This window comes from Athene cunicularia (assembly GCF_003259725.1).
Source record: "Athene cunicularia isolate RWA chromosome 4 unlocalized genomic scaffold, athCun1 chr4_part1, whole genome shotgun sequence".
Lineage (NCBI taxonomy): Eukaryota > Metazoa > Chordata > Aves > Strigiformes > Strigidae > Athene > Athene cunicularia.
Genome location: NW_020799098.1, coordinates 32,227,340 through 32,240,088, shown reverse-complemented (window position 1 = coordinate 32,240,088; position 12,749 = coordinate 32,227,340). Strand labels below are relative to the sequence as shown.

Sequence of the window (12,749 nt, the reverse complement as noted above, 5' to 3'; positions counted from 1 at the left end):
AGGTGCTAGTAAATAAAATGTTAGTCCTTTTGTCCTCTGTCTGGGCTGTATATCACTTCCTATTTTATTCTACTGTTTTCTGGTGCTATTTTCTATCACTCTTATCCAGTATCAAGACAGAAGATGACCTCTCTGTGATCCTCATGTTATGCATGAAATGCAGACAGTGCATGTTCCTGGCATGCTGTGTTAGGATCATAATGGATGATGTCCTGGTTTTGTACCCTGCTGGCATCAGGCACTAGGTGGTGATCACAGGAGTACAGACACAGACCTGGAGGTGATGATGTCCTGAGGCAAGGGAACTGCTAGCCACCACAGTGGAGTGTACTGTGGTGTAATGCAGAGCTGTGGAAAGGCTACATTGGAGGCATCTTTCTGAGTTAAATCTCTTCTGTGAGCTATTCAGATAGGGATGGGGAGTCCTCTTGCTTGCTGCTGTCAGAGCTCTCTGAGCATTGTGTCCTAAATGAGACTGACATGCATCTATTGCTTTTTATTAGTGCTGTCAGGTCTGCTTCTCCATAAAGCAGACTTGTTTTAGGTTTCTTAGGTTTAACAGGATTCCAACCCTAGAGGCTAGAAAGGCATTTTATTCAAATTGGAAGTTAGTTTTTAAAAAAAGTTACTATGATGTATCTGTTTCTTCATGGCCTATTTCCACCCAAACTAAGGGTGGGAAAGAGGAGGCAGTGAAAGTATATTTGTGTCTCTGTAAGAGGAGTTTTGGTCTTTACTGCAGGGATTTTGATGTCCACATAGAGCTTTTATCTGCTCATATTTTGTCTGGTGATTCATTCCTTCCTCTGAATCCAGACTGGTTCATTACATCACACGTGCCCTCTAGAGATTCTCTGTTGTAGCTCCTATTCTTAGGAATGATGTTACGGTTTCAGTGGGGTACTTCAACTTGTCTGGTTTTACAGGCTAATGAGTTCTTTACCTTTCTCCCAGGCACTATTGCAAGGATGGGGAGAGGGGTTGTTTTTCAGGTATGGGATTCTTGGTGGTGGTTGTTTGTTTTGAGGGGTGGGGTGGGTTTTTGAACCCAGTTGGACTGTTTCTGCCTTTGAGAAAGCATCAAATTAGGATGGTGACAGAGCACCTACTACATGGAGCAGTTCCTCTCTTGGGAAGCCATGGGGGACAGAAGGAAAATGAAAGGAAGTTCTTGTGGTGCCCTGGCAGAAGGGTAAAACGTGATTATGTATGGGTGTTTAGTGGTGTTTGAAGACTGACTGTAGGCAGAGTCAAAATCTCAAGATGCCTTTATTAAGACAGTATTTAACAATACTGGTCTAATATTTGAAGAGATGGGCTAATGAACTATACTGAATATGCAGGGCTACTCTAATGTGCTGCAACAAGCCTTCTGGTTTACTACTCAGTATTGTTTCAAAGCATAATAATCTTTCAGCAGAGAAAGGAGGCAATGTCTTTGATAGTGGTGTTGGATTAGGGAAGGGTCTGCATCTGCAGGCTGTTGGCAAGATAGATGAGCGCACATTGCTGGTGCTGAAGCTCTTCAGACTAGAAGGAATAGATGAGGATTTTACAGCAGTAATGACATGCATGCCCTGCTATGTGCAGAGGCTGCCCTGGGAACCAAACAAAAAAAAGCTAATTTACTGTCTTTGTACTTACTTTGAATGGTGGTGTTAGGACTGAAGATGTATTATAGTACTTCAGAGTTGGTGTTGCATCACTGTGCTGGGAAATAAATATTTTGGTACACAATCATAAAACATTCAGTGGTGTTCTGCCGCAGTACACTGTGGAAGTTGGCTTGATGGGTCTGATGGTCTTGATGCTGGGCTGCAGCTCTTTTGCTCTACTTAACCTGAGCTGCTTTATTGTCACTGCATTGGTCTGTGTGATGTTAGAGATACCCGGAGACCAGACTAAAGCTGGTTTAGTTCTAGCTGATGTGGTAAATGAGCACTAGAGAATTTTAAATGTTATATGTGTTAAAGAAATAAGACATGCTACTAAAATATAATAGATTTGTGGTAAGAAGAGCACAAGTAAGGCACTGCTGGGCTGAGACCTAAAAGGTGATTATGTTGCTTTGGGTTATACCTGCTTCAGAGCAAATTGGGTTAATTGTTTCTGGAACTGGAAAAACTGTCAGAGGGATAGATGCTAGAGATCATTAGCTGTGGTTTGGTGAAATGGTAGAAGTGCAGAATCAGTGGAAAAGTACCTAATTTTGTTCTCTCTGAAAAGATACAAAGGCCGTGGAAGACAGCTTTTGAAGCAACCCAGAAGGTAGTGTGAGTTGTTACTGTCTTGTCTCCTGCATTGCCTGTGAGATGCTTGGGTGGTCCCTGCTCCTATGGCTGCCTAGCAAGGGAGCTGCTGACTGTAGACAAAAGTAGTGAAGTGTTTCTTTTTACACAGGAAGGTGGCCAGTGCGTGTGTTTATAGTGGTGGTTGTAGGTTAAAAAGTGACCATTTTATAATCTCTGTAAAACAGTTACTCCTCTCTGTTCTAGTTTCTAACTCTGCTTTTCATTTTATTTTTGTTAGTGGCAGCTGCAAGGGGTCAAGGTATATGCAAAACTTTTGAGCTCATTAAATAGAAGAAATTATTTTAAGAGGGCTAGTTAAATGTGGAGACAGCATCTGTTTTGAAGGAACTCCTGTAACACTGCTTGTTTGCTACAATGTTTGGGTGCCTTCAAAAGCCATCTGGCAGAGATCTGTATTAATATTAAATTAATGCTTGCTTCCTTGCTCCTCTTCTGATAAATGGAAGCATCTGCAGTGTTGAGCTGCCAAGCTAAATAGTGGTTTCTCTTAAGCAGATCTTAAATACTGAATTGTTCTTAGAAAATAGACGTGTTTGTGGATTTGTTAAGGCTTTAAATGTTGACATAATATTTAATGCCAAAAGAAACTCTGATAGAACATGTTAGCTGATATATATCTGTTTTGTTAAATTCATGTCAATTGAAAGAAACTGTTTAAAAAAAAAAAAGTACCCTGAAAGGATTCTTGGGGAGGAGAGCTGAAATATGCCTCCAGGAATATTCAAATAATCTGCTGAACAGTCTCCGAAGAACAATTACATGGTCTGTGGCATTGCTGGATGATATATTCAGCTGGGGAGACCACCCACTTTACTCCTCCTTCTCTTCCCTCCTCATCCTCCTCCTCCCTTTTCTAGCTCCTAGCCCACAGAGTCCCATAGCAGATCGAGCATCAACACTGATGCAATTTAGAGGCTATTGGTTTTCCAAATCACTAAGTCGGTTTTATTTTGAGAATAAGCTTTGTTTCCACAACATCTGGTGAGGAGAAGCTGCCAGCAGCATTTACACTGTGGATATCTGCTTTTACTGATTATTTTTTTTTTTGCTTCTCTGTGCATAAGGAATAAGAGCAAAGGAATGGAGACTTGATATTTCTTCAAGCCTGTTTTTTTTATCAAGAACTGCTCACTGCTGCCGGTAGTGATTTAAAAACATAGTATGTGACAGTACATGGAGGTTATTTCTTATTTGTTTATCTTCCAATTGCACTGAAGACATGTTATGGTCTCCAAAATTTTCCTTATCCAACATGCGTGTGCGGCTGACAGCAAAGGGTTTGCTCCGAAACATCCGTCTACCTTCTGGCTACAGGAAAAGCACTGTTATATTTCATACAGGTTTGTGGTCTTTTTTTAATATGACGACTAGAGCATGCATTGAGGGAATATCTTGTTTACTTAAGCAGCTTATTTTTAGCAAATAAAAACTGCACTGGGTGTGAAAGTTTTGGGATTTCATACAGTAGTCTGACTTTTGAGCAAAGTAGTTTCGTATTCTGAGTGTTTCTGTGTGCGTGCACCCTCGCTGAGCTGCTTGTTTAGAAGATGGTTATTCTGTTTATGAAATGCAAATTGGAATTTGCTCTTCCCTACCACAAGTCCAAAAATAGCATCAGGAAATCTGTGCTATTAAATATTTATCTGATCATTTTAATGACTATCTGCTGGGAGTGATGTCCCTTCTATACCTTGATTTCATGTGGGGAAGAAACAGGGAGGGAGTTGGGATGAATACAAGCTGTCACAATGTGGCTTTCTGTCTGTGAGAAATATTTGGTTACTTACATGTAGATATCTGTTACCATACATGTCATGTTAAATATCATTTATTTGCAAGTAGGACATGCAAACTTTTATGTCCACTTGTGTCATTACAGACCTAAAAAGTATGATGTTTTAGAGACATTCAAGATGAGTGTGTGTGTTTAAACCATGCACCCCCCACTTCCCCTGCCAAAGAAACCCCCCAAACCACACAAAACAACTACCACAGAATTATTAGCTTCATCTGACCTGATTTTCGTCTTCAGTGCCAGGTAAAACAAATAAAGCAAGTATCGAGGATGGCAACAAGATTATGGAAGCTGAGCTTTGTTTCAGGACATACATATGTCATTTTAGTGGAGGGTGGCAGTTGTTGTTTGTTTTAGCTAAGATACATGAGATCTAGAGAAACTGACGTCAGCCTGCATATTACATAAGTCTTTTTCTCCACTGCACTATAGGTAATTTTCTTGCATTTTGCTTAGGGAGGAGCAAGCAAATACATAAACTAATTTTGGAGAAGCTCGTCCTCCCAGGCATTTCCTTTCTCTCTTCAACACCACCCTTTTTGCTTTTATTTTTTGGACTTCAGTTCTACCAGTCAGTTTTCCTTCCTGTCCTGGCATTTCCCATAGCAGCTTAAACTGTTCGCCTTGTCTTTACTTATCTCTGGCAAAGTAAATCTGTTTTCTGAGTTCCTCCTGGATGATAAATTCAGTTATGAACACAATACAGGCTGACTACCCAAATGTAATACAGGCTTCTGTTTGCAACTTGCTTTCATGGCTTTGAGCTATCATTGAAATACCTTCATGCTAAAAGTTGTTATGTAAGGGAGTCTTTGTGCATATATTTACATCCTTGATATTGCTAACAGTGAAATTTCTACATAGCCCATATACTAGGGACAAAAATTATAAAAGAAAAAGAGGGGAGATAATGTTCAATCTTCCAAATGTTCATTAACTGCTACTGAAATTTGTATAACTTTGAATAATAAGAATATAGGTCAGTGTGTGTGTGCGTCAGAGGAATTTTGCAATGGTAAGAATCCCATTTGTGGTTTTATTTCATTTGAGTGGATGTGAAAGCAAAATCTGCCTTCAGGATGCCTCTGTTAAATACAGCATGTAAAATAGATTGCTAGCCCTGTGTTCCGGTTAAGCAGCACTTCACTAAATAAGAAGTGCTGAATAGATCTACTGTGAGTTTTCTCTGTGTAGTATGTACAAGCTAATGGTATAGTATTGGCAGCTTGGAGAGGTTTTTACCTGGTCTCCTCCTTCTGTTTTGCTGTCCCTGTGTCTTGTAGGAAGTCTGTCTTAGCAGAAAGCTGACCAGTTATTAGCTGGAGCTGAGTACACCAAAAAAGTAGGGCATCTGAAAACCAGGTCATCTTCTGTAGTGAAGATGCAAGTATGTATATACTGTGGTTTAGAACCAGTGGAATGCATTGAAGCTTGTTAGTGACTATTTCAGGTTCATAAAACTCAGCAACAATAGATCAGGCAGTGACAATGTATATCACAAGCATAAAAAAGTTTGAGTTTTTGTTAGATACCAGGAGGAGCCATATTTGGTTTTACAGCACCAGTATGAGTATCTTTTCTTGTAGTGGTCTGATTGGATTAAAATGCCATGTGGCTTCTTTCCAAGGTCACATAAGTAATGAGAAATAGAATATACTATGCACTGTATCAATAAATAAGGGAAGGAGTAATTTAAAACAGGAATTTTGGGGTCCATGCAGGAATGTGAATATGTGTGAGTGTTATGTAAGCAACACTCAGTTCCAGTTTTGGTGTAGATTGCGGTTTTCATAAACAGTATCATGGATTTCATCCTTTGTTCCCTTTCAAAATACCATAGACTGACCGCCTGGTATGACTGCAGAGCATCCGTGAGATACTTAATAGCAATTGTTGAAATGTAGTGTTTTAAAGTAGTCTAGAGCACAGGTCAAGTTGGATTCTTCTGTTACCACGTCCTGGCTGACAGTTTGCAGTGCAGTAACTTGGTGAAATTAAGATGAAAGTACTACTGGGAGGAAGAGAGTGGAATTCTCTCTGCGGTTTCCATTCTAACTTGAAGATATTTTGCAGGAGCCTGATGCAGTTTCTTCACAGTATGTGCTATGGCTGGACATGCAGGTGTTTACACTGGTGTTAAATTAGTCTAAATTATCTAAAGTCATTGTATTTATAGTGAAATGGTTCCTTGAGCTGGAGTGCATTCTCACTGGTTACATTTTGTCCATGTGGAGGTGTCAAAGTAACAATAAATCAGATATCTTGCAGTGGAAGTGTACAGCCTTTTCAGGGGAAACCAAATAAAACAGGATTTTTTTTTTCCTTAGGAATGGAATAAATCCGAAGGAAATTTGCTGTAAAACTTGAAGTGCTTTTTAAGGTCATTCAGCTTGTTGCCTTGTGTCTAACTTCCATTGCTGTGTGCCCTACACCACTTCGAGGTCATTATATCCAGAAGTTTCTTCTTCCTTTAAATGCAGGCGGACATGGAAGTGCATTTATTTTACCTACTTAGAAGTATAGTAGACCTGCATTGTTAGCTGTATGTATATGTGTCCTCTTCAAGAAATACTTTATTTACCCATCCTGTGACTTGTAAAACTTACCTGTAGCAAGTAACTGCAGCAAAAATCTCAACACTTCAGAAATGTATAAACATGATAGGTGAGTTAAGTATGAACCAGTGTCTTTCAGTGATGAAATAGAACATTTGCTTCCTTTACCATACCATTAGGTATTTTTACCAAAGAGTGACTAAAGTGCTCTTACGCTCTTCATGCATCAGTGGTGTGACAGAGTAAATCATGTCTGTATGATTCTGTGCAAACTGCCCAAGACAGACATTATTTTATGAATGATTCAAAATAGTAGTTTTGAGTTACCTGTATTTTCTTTTGCATAAAGATAAAATTCTAGACAAGAAACTAGTTTTGCAAATAGAGGTCAAAGCTCTTGTGCCTTTTGTTTAGATTTTCAAGGTCTGTATACCGAACTGTACTGCTGCTTTTGCAGTAAACTGTTTTGTTTCAAAATTTTTCCTCCAGGCCTTATTGCTGCTCTTCCTCTTTCTGTTCTTCCTCTAAGCAAACTGTACTTAGTACTCTTATATCTCTGGTGACTTCCACTGCTTACTAAACCTAGTAGCTCTTACTAGCTTGGGAATAAGAGGTGTCTCGGAGGACAAGCATCAGCTGTTGTCATTACAGCAATACCAATTTTAAAAATTTCCTTTTTCCCTTGCTGGCAACAAGCAAACATCACATACCTGTTTATTTGGGCAGATGATGTCCTTTTCCAATACAATTTCTTCCCTAAATCCTGCTTCAGATCACACAGGGAATGATGAAATTCTTTCTGCACATAGCAAAGCTGTGCTTTTAAAGGAGTCTGAAAGCCTCAGGTAGCACAAGTTCCTTAACTGTTCATATGCTGCCTCCCCCCCCAATAACTGAACTGATGATATTAATGTCTGATACTACAGTTTAATATAGAACTGTAGAAAGATACCCAGCACACTCAACCCTGCTAAGTATTCTAAATCTAAACGTCTGCTGAAGAGATTTGCTACAGGATGAGTATGTTAAATATGTCACCTACCAAAGAAAAACACAGTTCAGAAGTAAAGCCAGCTTATCAGTTCTGACCAGAAGTTAAATAGCTGGAAACCATTAGTCATGGAGAATTTTGGATTTAAACATGTTCTTCTTGAAGTCAGTGAGACTCTTTGCTCTTGACTTCATCTGTTCAAGACTGGGTACTAAATGACCTGTCTGATGTGCTTGGTTTCAGTTTAATAGGTTATAGCTTCAGTAGGCATGAAGGTGATAGCTAAATGGAGGTTCATGTTTTCAGATGTTACGGTTCTGTTTTGGAGTTTGTGAGTGTAGTTTGTATTCTATACAAGTCTCATGTAGTTGATGCATTTACGTTAGGTATAAAATGAAGATGACTCTAGTTCTTTTCAAAGGAAGCCTGGAGAGCAGAAAGGAACTGCTAAAAAAAGCATCCCACATAACCAAAAAATGAAAACAGCAACAATTGGCTCACTGTTCTGTGTTACTCTTCTTTCTTTGCTGGCACAGAAAACTCTGATGTGGGAGGGGGATAGAAGCCAAAAAACGTTTCTTGCATCTTCAATAAAATATGTTAAGTACTGAATAGATTGAGACTACACCATTCATTGCAATCAATGGCAAGAGATGACAATTTCTGGTTTTAGGTTGGCTGTTAATTAAGTGTCATGTAATAAAGCAGTCTCAGCTGTTTTTATTACTTAAAAAAATTTAATTCCCGAGTGGCATGATGCATAGAAGAACCTAGGTCCCAAGTTTATAGATTCGATGACTTTAGGAAGAGCACTGGTGTTCCGAACAGCTCTTGACTGTTTCACCAAATACCATACCAAAAATAATCTATTTTGAAAATTATTTGCAAGCAGACCCCATCTCTGTTGGCTTGTCTTCCCCCAGAGCAAAACTCAGTGAAGGCTACATTGATCAAGGTTGCTAGTTTGTGGAGTTCACCTCTGCTTCTGTTTGTTCTCTAGAGGTATTGGCTGTCTGTGGTCCACTGGAGTAGTGTTATTGTCAGAAAGATTTGATTGAATTAAATCTTATTTTTAAGAGGAGGTTAAGCAGTTATTTTTACCGTGATAATATGGTAAACAAGTGCTGAAGAATTATTAATTAATGTTTTAGATTACAGTTGGTGGTATCACCAGCATCTTTCTAAGCATGTCCACCAACAGTGTTCTTCCCCATTGCCTTTTCCTGGTCATAGAGTATTGTTTCTGTTCCCTATCCTACAGGGAGAAAAAATAGCATTTGATCTCTTGAAGAATAAATGTGTCAGCAGTATAACTTATATCTTTAAATCATCTTTTAAAAAAAATCCTATTCAACTTAGCTGTTGATGTACTGAAATGTATAAATAACCCATCTGAAATAACCTGACTTGTATCTGGTTGAGATGTGTCTTTACAGTTGCTATTTATGAACCTTCCATTGCTGTCATCTTTAATGATGTGTAGTGGTTGTAGCAAGGGCATTAATAACCCTGGGTTTTGTATTCAACTCCTCATTAAGTTTAATTTTGCTACTTCTTGTCATGGTAGTGTGCTGCTTCTTCAAGATGCTCATGTAAACAGTTGGTACATGATGTTATGGAAGTACTTCTAGTTAGGCAGAAAACAGAACAGCTGGGAACATCTGTGGTGAAATTCTGCTCATGAAAGCTCATCCTTTTCTTAAAGAGAAATAGCAGTCCTTCGGTAGAAAAGTCATGAGAACATTATAAACTCATTAATGACTTCACTTTAATACTGTTTTTAGACTCTCAGATATTTCAGTGGCCTTCATTTTTATCTGTGTATGAATATTGCTAATATCAGAAGCACTTAAATTTTTTAAAGTGTTATATTTGTACTTATTACAAAAATAGGCTTTTTGCTAAGCTTTTGAAAAGATTTGTAGTAGTAAAACAGGAATATTGGAAATGCTTCCAGCAGAATGAACTTATTTATAAAGCCAGTTGCAAGTTGTTATACTGTAAATAAAATGGAAGGTTAGAAAACTTTGCTTTTCATAGCCATAAGCATGGGCTACTTATCATATAACCACTATAAAATCAAAGCTTACTTTTTTCCACAAATATTACTGTACAAACTACCAGCTGCTTAACGTGCTTATCAAACCAAGATACTTTACCACTTAAAAAAAAAAAAAACAAACCAATACAACTAGTGTGAACTGAGTAGCATAAGACTGTTAAACCTGTATTCCTGTGTTTTGGGAGGGATCTCTCAGCTAGGAGTTAGGGACAAGGAAGAGGAGATGCATGTGTAATGTGTAGTGAGCATTTTTCTTGCTCTGTTTGAGAGCACAAGTACAAGTGTTTGTAGTTAGAGATCTTGCGTAGGGGTTAACCTCACATGGGGGTTTTGGTCTTTGCAGTAAGTTACTAATATCCCCCAGTGAACATTGCAATTACCTGAGGTATTGGCTTGTCAAAAAAGTTTCTGTTGTCATCTTTCCCTCCCTCCCTGCTCTCCACTGAATTAAGCAAAAATGTGATTCTTCATGGTTGTTTGTTAGCTTAAGCAGATGAGACTCGGGGGAGCATTAAATGCAAAGAATGATGTGGTGAATGTTTTAAAACTTGCTCCACAGGAACTGCTTAGACTCCACAGCAGGCATGGCAAGCAGTCATTCCTTGAGGGGAGCACTGGTACCTGTCAAGCCGCCTTTGCCAAAGCAGTCTTTAGTGGTGCAGTTAGGCTAGGAGTCACAAGGAAGAGAAGTCCCTTAACTTCTAGGGGCAGTCAGCAATTAGCGTGCACCTCTGAAAGGGTGGGGATGTATTATATCTTGTGGCTAACAAAAGCATTGGGTGCTGCCCTGTTCTGTTTTGTTTTCAGCTTGGCAAGATGTTTCCATATGGGCTCTGTTGGGTTGTGCTCAGTCTGTTCCTGAAACAATGGTGTGCAATGTTCTAGGCATGTCCCTGAGGAGACATCTTTGCTGCTTAATAACAGGAAAACTGTTTAACGTAACAGGAAATACACAAATAGGGCATTAACTATGACACAGTGACCGCCAAGGATTGTCTAAGTGCTTATTTTGTGCCTTTCGAAAAGGCAATGCTCCAATGACTCTTACAGCTGCTATGTGGCGCTTGAGATGCCATGTTTTCTGTCTTGCACTTTCACTGCATCATGAAAGATTCTCAAGTTCACGTGGATGGTTTTAACTGGCAGTAACTGAAAAGGTTCTATTAAGATGTTGTTTTATTTTGTTGACTAGCAAATTGTTTCACCATCAGGGTAGCTTTAAAGTACCTTTTCAGGGTTAATTTTAGATGTATGTTCAACTATTCCTTAAAACATGCTGTGCTGCTGTCTCCTAAAATATATTTTCCCAAAGTTGTGAGCTGATCTAATTTTAGTAACTGCTTAAATTTTCCTTCATTCTGCAGAGACTTTACTTCATGTTAACTGTGTTGATATATGTAATCAAAAGGATGAATAGCACAGATGCTTAAACTGTAAATTGGAATAGTAAGTAAAAGTAACTTCCACCACGGTGATATATATTTTTTTTAAAAATATAACCAACCCAGTGCGGATGGATACATGAAAATACCATTTCTAATGCCTTAGAAAAACAGTACTGGTCTAGAGTAACCCAGATTCTTAACCAAGCTATGAAACAGTCGTCGAAATAGATAATCCTCTAGTTACATGTAGAAGAATTAATGGAGCTTCCCTTACATGATTTTCTAAACATGCCAGAGTAGTCCTCTGCAAATAAGCAAAATGTAAGCCTCTGCTCTCTTATTGGTTGGTCTGTACCGTCATTTTCACACACTTAGCAAAGTAAATGCTTGGTTATTTTTTAATTATGGGAGAACACCTAATTTGGGATGGTGACTGAACCTGAACTCATCAAATGAGGTCAGTGCAGCTGGGGAGGGACACTGGGTGATAGCATAGTGAACAATGTTGAAAATGCTTTGTTAGCATTTTCTACATAGCTCTTGAACTCTAGGACTGATTCTTAAAGGGATTTGGGAAGTCAAACTGTTGCTGTAAACTTTTTTCTCAGTTCATTTCAAACCTATAAGCTTAATCATGTCTATATGATCACTGATTTTTTTTCTTCTTTTTAATCAATCTGTGGGCAAAATTGATGTCCTATCTTTGTCTTTGAATTGTCTTAGTACCCTATTTCATACCCTGAAATTCATGATTTCTCTAAAAGGTGAATCTGGATATACCAAAAGGTGAATTTGTGTGTTAGCTATTTATTTTGTAACTTGAGATTGCAAATTGCAATTAACTTTTTGAGGATCTTTTGGCAGATAAAGTATGACTATCATGGATGATTTAGCACTGATTATAGTGTTTCCTGCATGCTTAAAAGTGCTATCACTAGCTTTTTAAAGAACAACATCAGTCAATTTGAGTGTAATTTGGACTTATTTGTCTTTAAATGGATGTAGAAGTTCATAAAAACAGGAAGCTGTTGCTGGATACATTCAGAAACCATTTTGACGCAAAGGGAATAATACAAAATATAACCAAGGCTCCAGAGCCTCTTTAAATTCCCACTGCCTGTCCTCCTTTTTCTTCCATAATTTCCTTTAGGCAGTATTTCAGTGCCATGCTTAAGTCCAGTGACATTTGTTACAGTCATATAACATCAGGTCATACTAGTGTGATTGAATGAATAGCTTTTGAGTTCAAATTAAAAGCCACTCTGTCCTCTCCATCCAAAATAGCTGCAGATAATGCACAGGAAATTATGTTGTGTATTAATATGCTAGTCTTGTGGTCAAAATGTATTTTATAGGTCTCTGTAAAACAGTTGACTTCAAGGGAAGATTGTGGTTCCTTGTAAGTTACTGAGCCTTACATAGACTCTTACTCTGAAAGACTTTGAACAGCTCAGACAAACTAGAAATACAAAGTTCTTGAATCTAACATATAAGCTGAACTAATAAATGTTCTGGCAGTTAACTAATCATGTGTAGGTTGTGAAGGAAGAATTGCCATGTTAAATTAGAGGCAGACTGCTCTCTGCTAGCCTGTTAGTATCTGCATGAAACATGTGGCACATAGAGAGGTTATAGTCAGTGATTTAATT

The 12,749-nt window shown here is 38.4% G+C and overlaps 1 protein-coding gene across 3 annotated transcripts in view; it reads left to right on the top strand.

Annotated features, from left to right (window-relative positions):
* MTUS1 (microtubule associated scaffold protein 1) overlaps nucleotides 1-12,749 on the top strand; it is a 104,477-nt gene that overhangs the window by 48,235 nt on the left and 43,493 nt on the right. Inside the window, exon 1 of one of the 3 annotated variants that reach the window (XM_026846570.1) lies at nucleotides 3,184-3,652. The exons of the other annotated variants lie outside the window; for them this stretch is intronic. Coding sequence (XP_026702371.1) covers nucleotides 3,532-3,652 — 121 coding nt within the window. The 5' untranslated portion in view covers nucleotides 3,184-3,531. Of the gene's footprint in view, nucleotides 1-3,183; nucleotides 3,653-12,749 lie in introns of those variants that run through there. 3 annotated transcript variants of the gene reach the window in all.